General features: G+C 33.0%; 1 protein-coding gene across 1 annotated transcript in view; it reads left to right on the top strand.

Annotated features, from left to right (window-relative positions):
• The window catches only part of Msh6 (DNA mismatch repair protein Msh6), a 55,553-nt gene extending 43,103 nt beyond the window's left edge, over nucleotides 1–12,450 (top strand). Inside the window, exons 22-29 of the mRNA XM_089238153.1 lie at nucleotides 1,426–1,524; nucleotides 3,360–3,479; nucleotides 4,211–4,298; nucleotides 5,817–5,906; nucleotides 6,500–6,654; nucleotides 7,470–7,601; nucleotides 11,783–11,874; nucleotides 12,245–12,450. Of these exons, the coding sequence (XP_089094279.1) occupies nucleotides 1,426–1,524; nucleotides 3,360–3,479; nucleotides 4,211–4,298; nucleotides 5,817–5,906; nucleotides 6,500–6,654; nucleotides 7,470–7,601; nucleotides 11,783–11,874; nucleotides 12,245–12,287 (819 nt within the window). The 3' untranslated portion in view covers nucleotides 12,288–12,450. The remainder of the gene's footprint in view (nucleotides 1–1,425; nucleotides 1,525–3,359; nucleotides 3,480–4,210; nucleotides 4,299–5,816; nucleotides 5,907–6,499; nucleotides 6,655–7,469; nucleotides 7,602–11,782; nucleotides 11,875–12,244) is intronic.
• Nucleotides 12,451–13,390: the final 940 nt, after the last annotated feature.

Raw genomic sequence — 13,390 nt, 5'->3', positions numbered from 1 at the left:
AAACAGTAATTCCTATGAGTATTTTTAAAAAAGTTGTTTTCTTCTTATTTTTTAAATCTCATTTTTGTTTTACCAATGGTTTGCTAATTGAAGTTAGTAACCAAAATAAGATGTCTGATGGCCTTATGGACGATTTTCTGTATTTTTTTTTAATCAGAATTTGAAATCTGTTCTTATTCTGTGTAGCTATTTGTTTGGACATATGACCTAATTTTTTTTGCTTTGGGATGCCCAGTTTCTCATTAGTTTGCCATATTCAGCCAGAAGTGTCATTTGGAAAATCATGTTATTTTTCTTACAATATAGATTTGTATTTCTTCCCAGGTTCCATTATTCCATAATTTTAGTTCATTCATCGTGACTTGTAGATTTTAATGCTTTTTCAGTTGCATTCAGTGTGATTTCAATCTGCATAAAATCCTGTCTGTCGTGTAGGTTTTTTTAGAATATTTGTATTTCATAGGTTGGTTTTATGGCCAGGTATGCTATTTTCACTGCGCGTGTGCAAATATAATTTTTTTTTGTTAGAAATTTCATGCGACCAGGTCTCTAAACCCTGAACTCCATCCCCAGTTTCTATTCATTAAGAAGGAGAGAAAAGGATTTCTCTCTCCAAAATGTCCCTTAATTCCATTAAAAAGTAAAAAAAAAAATTGAATTTTTAATTCATTATTTCAATTTAGTTAAAGCTTATGAAATTTATTTTCTGGTCGAAGAGTGTGTGTGTGTGTGTGTGTGTATATATATATATATTTTTTTTTTAATTTAATTTTCAATTAAAAGTTTGCTTTTTGAAATTAATAAGTTTTAATGAAAATTCCTGTTAATTTGTTGAGATATGCATGTTGAGGACTTCATTGCCTACATTATCTTCACTTATTGGGAATATGGCCAAGAGCTAGACTCTTTGAAAAAAATTTTTTTTCGTTTTCCATCATGGATATGCAGTGGATCATTATTTTTTTCTTTTAACTACTCTTCAAAGTATTTTTTTACATTATATGTTTTTCAGAATTTATGATAGTTAGTCCTCAGCAAAACTGACTGAAACTTAGCATGGCCATATTACTCTCACTTACTCTAGTAACCAAAAATTCGAAATTCGATTTGACTCAGTGATTGAAACAAAGTTAATGAATATCTTCATTCATGTCATCATTGATCACATCCAAAGCATAGGTGGATACATAGAGAATTTTCTCTCCCCCCCACTAAAACTGTATTAGTGGCATAGGCGAAAGGGTGTAGATTATTGATAACCACCACCACCCGTTCATTACACACACTTTCTGTGATTTGCTTCCCCCTCCCTTCGAAGAGCCTGTGTTCACTTATTATTGCAAGTAGTATAGTTACAGTTTGTTATTTTCATTGCATAATGCACGTGATTTAAGAATAAGTAAATCAATATGTGTTCTCTTATAGCCATTCCTCAAAATTATTGATGGTAAACATCCAATCTTGTTGAAATCATTTACTGGTGATGAATACATTCCGAATAGTGTGTATCTTGGTTCTCGACTGGTATGTTTTGCGTCTTTTTTTTTTCTTTCAAGTAATAGTCTAATGAATGTCTTAAATATATACTACTAATATAATAATTGAAGGGTCTGGGAAAAATGGTTTCAGTCCAAAAAAAATTGAAATTAATATTTTTCAGTTTTGTATAAATCAGAACTGTCTCTTTCAACCACATAAAATACCAGAAGCAAAAAATGCTTTCAGTCCACTTTAATAAAGGAAGAAAGATATGGGGTGGGGGGACAATGTTTTTAGTCACAGCGTGCAGATGGAAAAATGAGCAGAGTCTACCACAAGTGCAATAGAAAAGGAATTAGTGACATGTGCAGAAAGCTATATCAGATTTCTAAGGAAAAACTTTATTTTTTGTCTCCTGAAATATTTTCCTTTATGGACTGAAACCGTTCCCCACCCCGACCTTTCAATTGGTAAATTATTTCAGTACTTTGCAAAGCTTTATGATTACAATTATGTTTTGCAAAAAATAAAAATTACCACTTATACTGATGGGTTATCATATTTGATTTAAGAAATTTAAATAATTGAATTTAATAAAATGAACTGTACAGGAAATAATTTAACCAGATTTATTTTTTCCTAGTACAATTTCGGTTTGTTTTATCTCAACACTCTTTTTTTTTGTGGAGAGTTGAAAAATCCAATTGAATGAATTATTTTTCAATGTTTGCAATAAAATATTAATTTTTTAAAACATAAATGGATTTGAGGTGATCAAAATGTTCAAGGACTAAAATGTTTGACTGGATTGTGTTTTTCACTATAGCAGATTTGCATTTCACCAATAGTTATCTCAGTTTTTATTGGTAAAACACGACATATATATACACACGGAAGTGCAATTCTAATTTGATGTCTATAAAGTAAAAGTCTGTTATAACGAGTACAGCTTATAACGAGAATCTCGCTACAGCGTATGATTTGCAAGTGAATGTCATATCTCTAATGTTAAAGATGTAAAAAATACTTGAGGTTATAGCGAGGTGAAAATTAGGAATAAAATAGGATATAGGAAGCATCTGCTATATTGCCAAAAGAATTCCCAAAAATGCCCGTTTTTCCCTCTCTCTCTTCAAGAATTGAACATGATGACTCTTATAAGGGAAACATGCTCCTTAGAAAATTACTCTGAGGCACTTTGAACAAAAAATGGACACAGAAAAGTAAAATTTTTCAACTCCTTCCTATTTTGGACTTGCTCACATAGGATATGTGATAATTTTTTTCGGCCTTTGTCTCTCCCAGTGACTGAGACCACAGAACTTAAAAGTTGGAAGTTTTTTCTTAATGACAGAAAAAATCGTGCTGAAAAAATTTCGGATTTGGTATAAAATGTTGATGAGTCGAAATAGTATGTCACCATAGAATCGAACAGTGATATAATAATTGAGACTTTTAATTGTTTAGCTGGTCGACTAAATTGCTTTGAAATTCTATGCAAAAATGTTAGAGAATTAACTGCTGTGAGACCAAAAATCAATTTCATGACTAGAGTTCTGTTCAATCGTTATAATATTGAACCAAAACAATCTAAAAGACGTTTTCATGCAATAATGTAGCAATTCTCTACATTTTAATAGCCTGGTGGAGAAAAAAAAAATGGAAATTCACTTATAGCAAGAAGTCCATTATAAACGACAATTTTTCTCATAATTGTGTGCTGTCGTTATAAGAGTATTTTACTGTATTTTTTGTGCTTTTGCTTATTTCTATAAAAGAAAGGGAATGAAAGAAATATTTTTGATTGTGATTTTGTATCACAAATATTTTTGATTGTGATTTTGTATTTTTTTTGATATTGTGATTTTTCAATTTTATAGGATGTCAATGAAGAGAATCTAAATAGTGGTGGCAAAGTTGTGGTGGTCACTGGTCCCAATATGGGTGGAAAGTCTACATTAATGAGACAAGTGGGGTTGCTGGTTATCATGGCTCAGATGGTAATTAGATATCTTCATTTTTATTTCTACTTTTAAGATTAATTTATCATAATGATATCATAAAAATCTGGTGTCTTGGATCGCTATTATCAACTATCTAATGATTGCAGATTTTGTTTGTATCAAATCTATTTCAATTCAATTTCAATTTCAATTCAAATTGAAATTGAAATTCAGACTTCGTTAACCCCCTGCACACCCTTCAAATATTTTTACTTGTACAAACATCAATAAACATGCTTACTAGACAAATAGAGTAACAGCATATTCAGCTCCGATTTATTCAAAACTGATTGTTCCACTCATACCACAGACCTTCTGTATCAAATAAGCTGTTTCTCTTATGTTTCATGCTTGCAAATCGATACATTTTTAAAAATATACTTTTCCTCACAATTTGATTTTTGCAACTTGTAACACTTGTGATATCACTGGTAGTGTGCTGGTTATTATTGTTAGTTTCATAGTAAAGATAAAGTCTTCACAAAATAGTTTGACAATCTGTGATCTCACATAATTGTTTTGCTGTTTGAAAAATGTTTTTCCAATTCTGAAAAAATACCATATTAACAGATTTCAGTTAATTTAAATTTCATAAAAATCATTCTAGTGTGCTGTTAAAATATTGTATCTTATCTGCTGATTATATAAATTTTTTCATTTATTCTGCTGCTATCACTTGTCTGAGTGTCAATGTACAGAGTATATGATTTTGTGAATGGTGTTTGCAGGGTTCTTATGTACCCGCTGAAAAATGCATATTCACTGCAGTTGACAGAATCTTCACTAGACTTGGAGCTAATGATTGTATTGCGGCAGGTAAGAAAACCTCAGTGACAAATTTTGTGAAAAGAATTCAGTTTTTTTGTTGACGTGTGGGAGAACTTTGCAGCTTTAGCTGTACTTTTTCTAGTTTTCTGTTCATATACAGAGAAACCTGTGTATAACAGGTGGATAACAAACCATCCTATAACAATATTTTCTTTGGTCCTAATGAAATTCCTATTCAGTAGGAAATAGTGCAAATATTCAAACACTCTAGAATGATGACCTTTCTATAACAATACTTTATCTAGGTCCCTAAAGTATCGTAAAAGACAGGTTTTACTGTAATACAATCACATTTTTTTAAATATACACATAGATTAGTCTGAAGCAGGGGTTCTTAATCCTTAGCATTCCACAGACCGCAATGAGACTTAAATTTCTTTTTCAGAATATTATTCAATATAAAAATAGCAAGTTATTTTCTCATCAAAGAGCTTATTAATTAAGCTTATTAAACATTACATGGGAATGTTTGGTTAAGCATCCCTGGTCTAAACGTTTCAAAGATTCATTTTATGAGAGCAGTAATTTTTTTTTGTGTTTACTAGTGTAAATATTATTTCTACTATTAATATCCAACTTGAGTTTTGTATACTAGCAGACTCGAGTTGTATTATTTGAAGTAATCTTTTCATTCGTATAGTTCATTCTTCAAGTATTATTTGCGATACTCTTAGTGTGAGAAAGATTCATTCCGAGAAATAGCAATATATGACTGGATATTCGTTATGTCAGACAACTCTATTCAAACAAATATGATACAAAGATAACTTTGAAAATTTTCCGAATGAACACTGCAGCACACACTTTTTTAAAAATGTGATTCTAGAGCTTATAGAATACTTACATTGGATGCAGCACACACTACATTAGTTTCTATATTAACAAAGTAATTTTAAAAATACCAAAAATATTAACAAAATATATTCTATTATTTTCAAGTAATCTCTGTGCATGACATCTATAGACCTTATAACCTCATGTGCTAATGCTAAAAGTACTCAGATGACTGGCTTTCAACTACCCTCATCATTCTATGAAAAAAAAATGTATTGATAGGATATTAGAAGTTTGAGAAAAAAAAAACTTCTTAAGAGAATTTGGGTGGAAAATAACATGGGGTGAATACCGAAACATTTAAAGACTTATCGTATCAGTCATTATAATAGAATAATTGGAGTAACTCATGGTCATATTGATGCTACATTAATGTAAGCATTGTTGACTGTATTGATATACTAAGAGTTTAGAAAACATTCTCTTGTAAGCACTTGGTTGCCAAAACTACATGAACGTTAAATTCGTGGAAAATACGAGTATCATGAAAAGATGCTGTGCATATAGCATATATTAGCTTGTGGAAATATTTTTCCCATACGTTATCTCCTTGCGGCACATATGAGTATGCCCAACTTATGTGCATAAACATGTATATATACATTTTTTTTATATCTTGTGTATAATTATATATAAATAAATGTGTAAATTTTAAGAATTTTGTAATTATAGGAGAAAGTACTTTCTACGTGGAGCTTAGCGAAACTGCCTGTGTGCTTCAACATGCTACGAAACATTCATTGGTGTTGATTGATGAATTGGGTGAGACACTCTATACATTTTTTTTTAACTTTCAGTTCACTGAATTTCATATATCAATCATTTTGTTCAGGGCCATCATTTCAACTTTTTCTGGGGGGGGGGGCAAAGAACATGTACTCAATGTATGTGCATATATATATACACCATTTTAGTGTATTTTCAAAAGCCGGGATGGGGCATTGCCCCCCCCCCATGACAGGCCTGATTTTGTTTAGATAAAGCTTTTATTAAAACTTTTAATTACTTTGAATTAAAGGGGCAAAAGAAGTGTGCATGTGTTTGCATTTTTATAGCAGTCAAACACGCTAAAGTCTCAAAATCTTTGTTTATTGGGTAGGCCTATGTAAGGCTATTTTTTTTCTTAGAAATGACATATGCATTGGATATTTTTTTTTGATTTTTCAAATTTCTCTGATGCTAAATTAATTCAGATCAGATTTATGAATAATTTTTTTTTGCAGAATATAAAAAAAATTTATAATTTTTATTTAAAATTCTAATGTTTGCTTTTGTGTTTTTGGCAAACTTTCACAAGTTTCTCATGAACAGAATAATTTCCAATGTGTTCTAAAAAATTTTGTTTGTTATTTTAGGAAGAGGAACATCAACTCATGATGGGGTGGCAATAGCCATAAGTGTTGTGAATCAGCTAGCAAGCCACATAGATTGCCGGACCCTATTTTCTACTCACTATCACAATTTGGTCAATGGTTTTAAATCTCATTCCAATGTTGGCTTTGGTCATATGGTAAGAAGATAAGGTTTGATTCAATATCTTTAAATCATAATACAGTCATATACTCAGACTTAGCTACCCAGATGTACATGATCTCAGAGACACCTTAGAACTATTTGGAAACATACCTCCCATTTTTGAAGAATGGTTTGGTCACAGTTCAATATGTTGAGTTCAAAATTATACTATTTGAAGTATGTGGATAAGAACACCCAGTTGCTCACCTGCCAAGTAATTTTGACACTTCCTTCATACAAAAAGACAAAAACTAATTACAAAATTACCCTATTTAAACGTGATAAGCTCATTTCTATCGATGGACAAAAGTGTCACCAAATATTTCACTACACATGACGGTCGTTCGAAGAAATTTTGGAACAATTTAAAAAAAAAAATTACAGTAAAACTTCACAACAACAGCCACTAAGCATGAACTAAGCCACACATTCTCAGATAACATCAGTGACCACATTTCAGTGTGATAACATCAGTGTGCACATTTGAAGATCACTTGAGTGACTTATGGTGCATTTAAAGATCACTTCAGTGGCCTGCGGCACAATTATAGATCACGGTAATCTTAAGTGTCTCTTTCTCCCTCGCTACTGCCTTCAATTTACCCATCTAGCATTTCTACCCAGAAAAAGAAAACATACATATTTTCCCCCCACAGAGTTTGGGGGAGAAAATTATTTTTCTCAGCATATTTTTTTTTTGATTCTGTGTCTAAAGTGGCCGTTGGTCGGACGTTGAATACCATATATGTGTGTAAGCATAAGAATAATTGTAATTAATTGCAATTAACAAGAAGTTTCTATTCTGTTTAGGCATGTATGGTTGAAGACGATCAAACTTCCCCAGTTCTGGAAAGCATCACTTTCTTGTATAAGTTCAAGGAAGGCATATGCCCTAAAAGTTATGGTTTCAATGTAGCTTATCTGGCTGGCATACCCGCAAAGGTAAGATTTCGATATAGCATGGGATGAGAAAGTTACATACATATATCTGTATGCCAGAGGTAAAAGGCACTATGTCTGTTTTTGTCAATATTGGGATAACACTAGTATTTTAGTTACACAACACATAAGTATAGGACACTATATCCTGTTTCAGTAAATAACAGAGATATTCACTTTATAAAACAAGCGAGCTTCTTAGAAAGACATACTAAAAGAAATCTTTACTGGGTTTCCTTTAAAATTTCCCTTTTGTGACATGATGCCTTTTACCTCTGGCATACCGATTTATATACACTATATAGCTCGTAGTGTAGCGAATTAAATGTAATGGTGAGCAGCCCAAGTCTTTTAAGCCAGCGATCTTTGTCTCACACAGCATTAGCTTTGTACACAGCAACCATTTCACATCACCATTATGTGAAATGCATTTTAACAGTTTTGATAATTTATGAGTGAGAATATCACTCGTATAGTGTATGAGTTTTTAAAAACACAAACATGCTCATAAACTGTTCAGAAAAAAAATTAGAGAGGTGTTAGTACCCATCAAGATGAACAATATAACTTATGGTCATAATCTGCTCAGAGTGTCATGAAAGTGTAAATTGTCCGTGTTGAAGTTTCAACAGTAGAAAAAAGACTCAAAAGTTCGCATAAGTTGCCTAATCTCGTGCAGATCAGTGGAAGACTCAAAGGAAATGCTCAAAATGACGTTCAAGGGTGTTGTTGCGCAGTTCACCTCGGCTACTTAAAGACACGCATACTTTCTCATAGACTCTTGATATTGTATTGATCTTGTTTGCTGCAACAAGGATTCTTTTAACGAGATCTTCTATAGAGCCTACTGTTGTCGCGTTCAACAAAACTTTCACATGCTTCTTGAGGTGCTGCTTCTCCTGCAGAGCAGAAATAGCATCAGAAGTGAGGACTTTTGTTCATTAGATGTGTTTCTGTTTTGCTTTTCTGACATTGTATTGCTTTTCAGTTCCATTGTAAATATTGTTTACCCCAATGGATACTATCATCCCTTCATTTTCTTTCAAAAGCATTTATGAACGCTCTGTATGATTCTTTAGTGGTTAAAATGATGAAATTATTCCGCTCTGCAACCATTGATTTCATAAAAATTTGCAAGTATCCCTTTCAAAAGGTGGCCATCCTTAGAGTGCCTGTCTTCAATGGATTTCACTGCATCATAATGTCTTTTTGAATCAGTAATGAATTGCTGTGAGGCAGTTGACTGGTTGGTGTACTGGCCTTCGGTTGTGTAGGTCTGGGTTCCGATCCTGGTTCGGACATGGATTTGTATGCAATTACCTCTAACATAGGGTTCCCAGCAACTGTGAAGTTAGCGAAATGAAAAATAGAAAAATTTTAAAATTTTTGGCAAAAGAGTTGAGAAAAAAATTCTTGTGAAAGAAGGAAAAAAACAAAACAAAAAACATTTGGAAGGTTTAGATTTTTTTAATTATATTTCTTTCTTTACGGCAGGGGTTCTCAAACTTTCTTCTCTCAGCGTCCCTTTCCCTAATCAATGCTTATCTGCAGTTCTCCAGAATTGATTCAAAGAGTCTGTCTGTGCAACCATGAGTGCCGCGAACAGCACCCCATGGCAAAGGTTGGCAGGGTGTCGTAGCACACAGTTTGAAAACACCTGCTTTGGGGAGTTTTGGTCAGAAAAAAGTCACACACACACAGAAAAATGATCAAGGTTCAGATTTTCCAGGGAATCCCATAACAATTCCTCTTAAAAAAATCATCCAGATCTCTTGGAAAAACCATTTTACAATGAATGCACAAAATAATCACATACATACAGTGCATGTTCTTTAATGGGATCACATTCAGGCTCAGGGTTTTTGATAACAATAGCCAATTGATAACTGCAGTGGTCTCTCATTTATACGTTTTCGGGTATAATATGATTTTCTGCACTCCTGGTCAAAGATATGTAGGTAAATAATTCTATTCACTTAAATGTCTTTCTTATTTATGTGTCTTTTTTCCCCCCTGCACCAACGCATAAGGGGCCATTCAAGTATTACGTAAGCAGATTTTCAGCCATTTTTGACCCCCTCCCCCTCCCCCCTGTCAGCAAAAGTCAGCAAGACACTGCCCCCCCTCCCCCCAAGAAAATTTCGTCAGCAGCTTAGAATATTTCATATCTTCAAAAAGGGGTGGTTGATGACGTAAGCAACCTTTAAACCCCCCTTGTCATCAAAAGTGAGCAAATCCAAAACTCCCCCCTCCCCTCGATACTGACGTAATACTCGAATGACCCCTAAGTGAGAGATTACTCAGGGCTCCCACTCATCCTACTTTTTTTACCAAATCATATCAACAAAAAATTTTTGTAATTGATTTTAATTGAGCAGGGAATGGTCAATACAAATGTAGTTGATTGCAATTAAGGATTCTGCCAAAGCAAAGTATTACTTCGTTTGTACTATTTTTCGGGTTATTTCGGGGGGGGGGGTGTATGTGGCCCATTTAGTTTATTAATTTTTCATTTGCTTAGTTTGAGGGTTCAACAAGGAAAGTAGTCATTAAAAACTTCTGTCTGGATGGAAAATATAGTTTTTTATTTACTACTTCATTGCCTGGTAAAATGACTAGCATCCATCATTTAAAATTGTACTACACATTTTGTGTATGGGTGAAACAACAGTTTGCATTACAAAGCAGTTGGACACAGGCCTATTCTAGGTTTAGTGATTCTGATGCAACCAAATAGTATTCAGTTGTCTTCTGTATTTTTAAGGCATGCAGAGGCATAAACAATATTTAAAATGCTCAGTAAAGAGCTAGAAATTAAAATGCTTCAATTGTCAAAAACGATTACACTGGCATTGAACAGTAAAATGTAAAAAATATATTTAAAAAATCCCATAAAAAAAAGGATGGACAACGCAGTAAAACCATCTGGTTCACCTTGACTTATTTACGTCAACCTTGTAATTTACACATTTTTCACTGTGCTTTTGAAGTAGTCTCAAAAGAGCATCATTCTTAAATAACATATGTGCCTTCATAATTTCTTGTGCATTGTCAAAGAGAGTTGAGAGACTTGACTGCGAAAGAGACTCCAAAAAAGAATGTAGTATATATTGTGAGGAGAGACAAAAGAATTATCTGTTTTGGCCAAAAATTGTTTTTGTAACCAAGTCATTTCTGTGATTTTGCTTTGCTTAATCTTTATAGGATACTGAAATAGTGCTATGAAAAAAATAATCTAAAAAATTTTTGTAGGATTTTTTTTTATTATGATATGATTATGTTGTCTGGGGGGGGGGGTACCCTCCCCATCCTACTGTTTAGTCCTACTTTTTCTAATATTTTGAGTGAGAGCCCTGAATTACTGTATATCCGAAAAAAATCCTGGTTGTAAGTATAATGACCATTCGTCTCGTTCAGTTGAACAAGACTGGAAGCACAGGAAAACTGTTTTTCTTTCCAATGTAACAGGTTTCAAAATGTGAAACTGAGTTTTTTTCAATTGATCTGGAACAGGATTTTTTCTCCCTTTAAGCTGAAATCCTTTTTTTAATTTAGAAATTGTGAGGAAATAGAATAGAACGTTCTAATGTTTTATATGGTATTTTTACTATGTGATATTCTCTTGTGAAAGTCTTCCGGGTGAGGAACTGTGGTCAGTAGAAAGATTCTGACCATGAACTGAAGGAAAGGAATTTATACCTTACACATGCCTTTAAAGAAATTGCAAAAGAATCGCTACACATACATGGATCATGGAGGCAATTACAACCCAAATAGGGCCTTGTGTACAAAAAAGTTTGTCAATAAGGTAGTCTTTTTGATCTCCTACGTAGTCTTGCAGATTGATAAGGACAACTTATGGTGGGGGGGGGGGGAGAAATAAGTCTGCTTCATCCTTATCTTCAAAATGTGCAAAAAAGAAAAACTTTCAATGAAAAAAAAACCATATACCAAAATAATATACATATATGGATAACTATAAGCAAATTTTTTCCCATGTCATATTGGTTCATTTCATACTTCGTAAAAAGTGATAATAATACCCAAATGTTAACATTGTCTGTGATTCCAATAAGTAGTACTGTATGTTCAATATAAAAACTCTGGATCAGTTTTGAATGCTGAAATAAGTGTGTTTTCTGCCGCTGTTTCATCATTAATACAATTAGTGCTCTTGATTATAGATTGTGAAAGAAGCTGTTGAAATGCTACTTCAAGATCAAAACGATGACAAAGAATCAAGCATCTTTTGGCAAAAAGAACTGGAAACAATAGAGTATGTGTTAATTTTATGTATTGTAGCCAACATTAACAACGCCTGATAAATTTTTTTATTTACCTTCACACTCATTTTAGTTTTTATGGTAATGTGCATGTGGTGCACGCATCAGACATGAGCAAAACCGATAAGTTGCTGAATTAAAGTGATATTTCACGATTTCTTCCATATTTGTGAAACTTTTCAACTTCATTTGGGAATCGTACGTAATTGCCAGTTAAAGTGATCGATTCAATCAAACTTACCAAGACAATTGGCAATTATGCATGATTACCAATTTATTACATTTACCTTAACATTATATATTAAAATTTAAAAAATTGTTGAACGTGAACTAATGTTTTTTTATTTAAATCAATTTGTGTAGCAACTTATTTCTAGATGCCCCTGCCACCTCATTGGAAGTATGAAAAATTAAATATGATTATAATCAAGAGCGATCATCAAAGTTACAAAGAAGCAGCTGCGCTTAGATGTCATTGCATTTATTTGAACTGTGAAAATTTGTTCATGACGATTCAGTGTAAATATGCCATTTTGTTTCCTGAAGTTGAGTAAATTTTTTCTTTCTTATTTTGGTGCCATTGAAATGTATTTTTTTTCTGTTTTATTGTCTTGGAAATGCAGTGGAAACAGATAACTTAACATGCAGATAACTTGATAATTTATTATTCATGGGTATATGACAATCATACTAAATTTTATGGGAGAAATTCTTCCCACTTGGCACATCCTGCTTAAGTTGACTGGGTTTTGTACTGTGTTATCAGAAGTTTTAGAAATTGTCCATGTGTTGACTAGTTCAACAATTTTTTTAAAATTTTTTCTTGTGTATTTCAGAAATTGTTTCATTGTTTTTTTTATCGATATATATTTTTTTAAATTCTCATTCATACCTTGGTGTAGTTCTACTTCCTGCTGTTTGGAACCTGAAAACTCGAATCTGTGGACTATGAAAGCTGCAGATAGGTGTGAAGGATGTCAAAATTTTTTTGAGTGATAATTGAAAAATCTAGATTGAATTTTTTTAGTCAGAAGAGGAAAGTTTTCCTCATTTTAGACAAATTACACCATTCATTCAAAATTACGGATCTTTCATATCCCACCTTATTTGCTGTACAGTGAAGCCTTGATATAGCAATACTCTGTGGACCAAGAAAAAAATATTGTTGTAGAGCAGGGGGGGGGGGGGGTCTTCAACCTTTCAGACACTATGGTAGCAGTTTCTACTGTATGGAGTTTGTAATTTAGGTCTATATTGTTACATTTTATGGAGTTTTAAACCATGAAACTTTTAAAATTTGCAGGTACTGTGTGAAACTCCTCTAAGACAGCCACTCAGCGTTCCACAAAAAAGTGGCAGTCTGCGGAGGTGACCGCCGAATAGAAGTTGTATGACAGGAAAAGCACATTTCAGGGGGCGTGTGAAATAACAGTTTTCAATGTCACAAAAAACCTTATGCTCAATTTACTTACAATGCCCACAAAACAGATGCATTTACAGTGAAACCTC

The sequence above is a fragment of the Pholcus phalangioides genome, unplaced genomic scaffold (genome assembly GCF_987345545.1).
Source record: "Pholcus phalangioides strain wild (caught in Gottingen) unplaced genomic scaffold, Ppha-v1.0 ptg000010l_1, whole genome shotgun sequence".
NCBI classification, from domain to species: domain Eukaryota; kingdom Metazoa; phylum Arthropoda; class Arachnida; order Araneae; family Pholcidae; genus Pholcus; species Pholcus phalangioides.
This window is presented reverse-complemented; position numbering and strand designations above follow the sequence as displayed.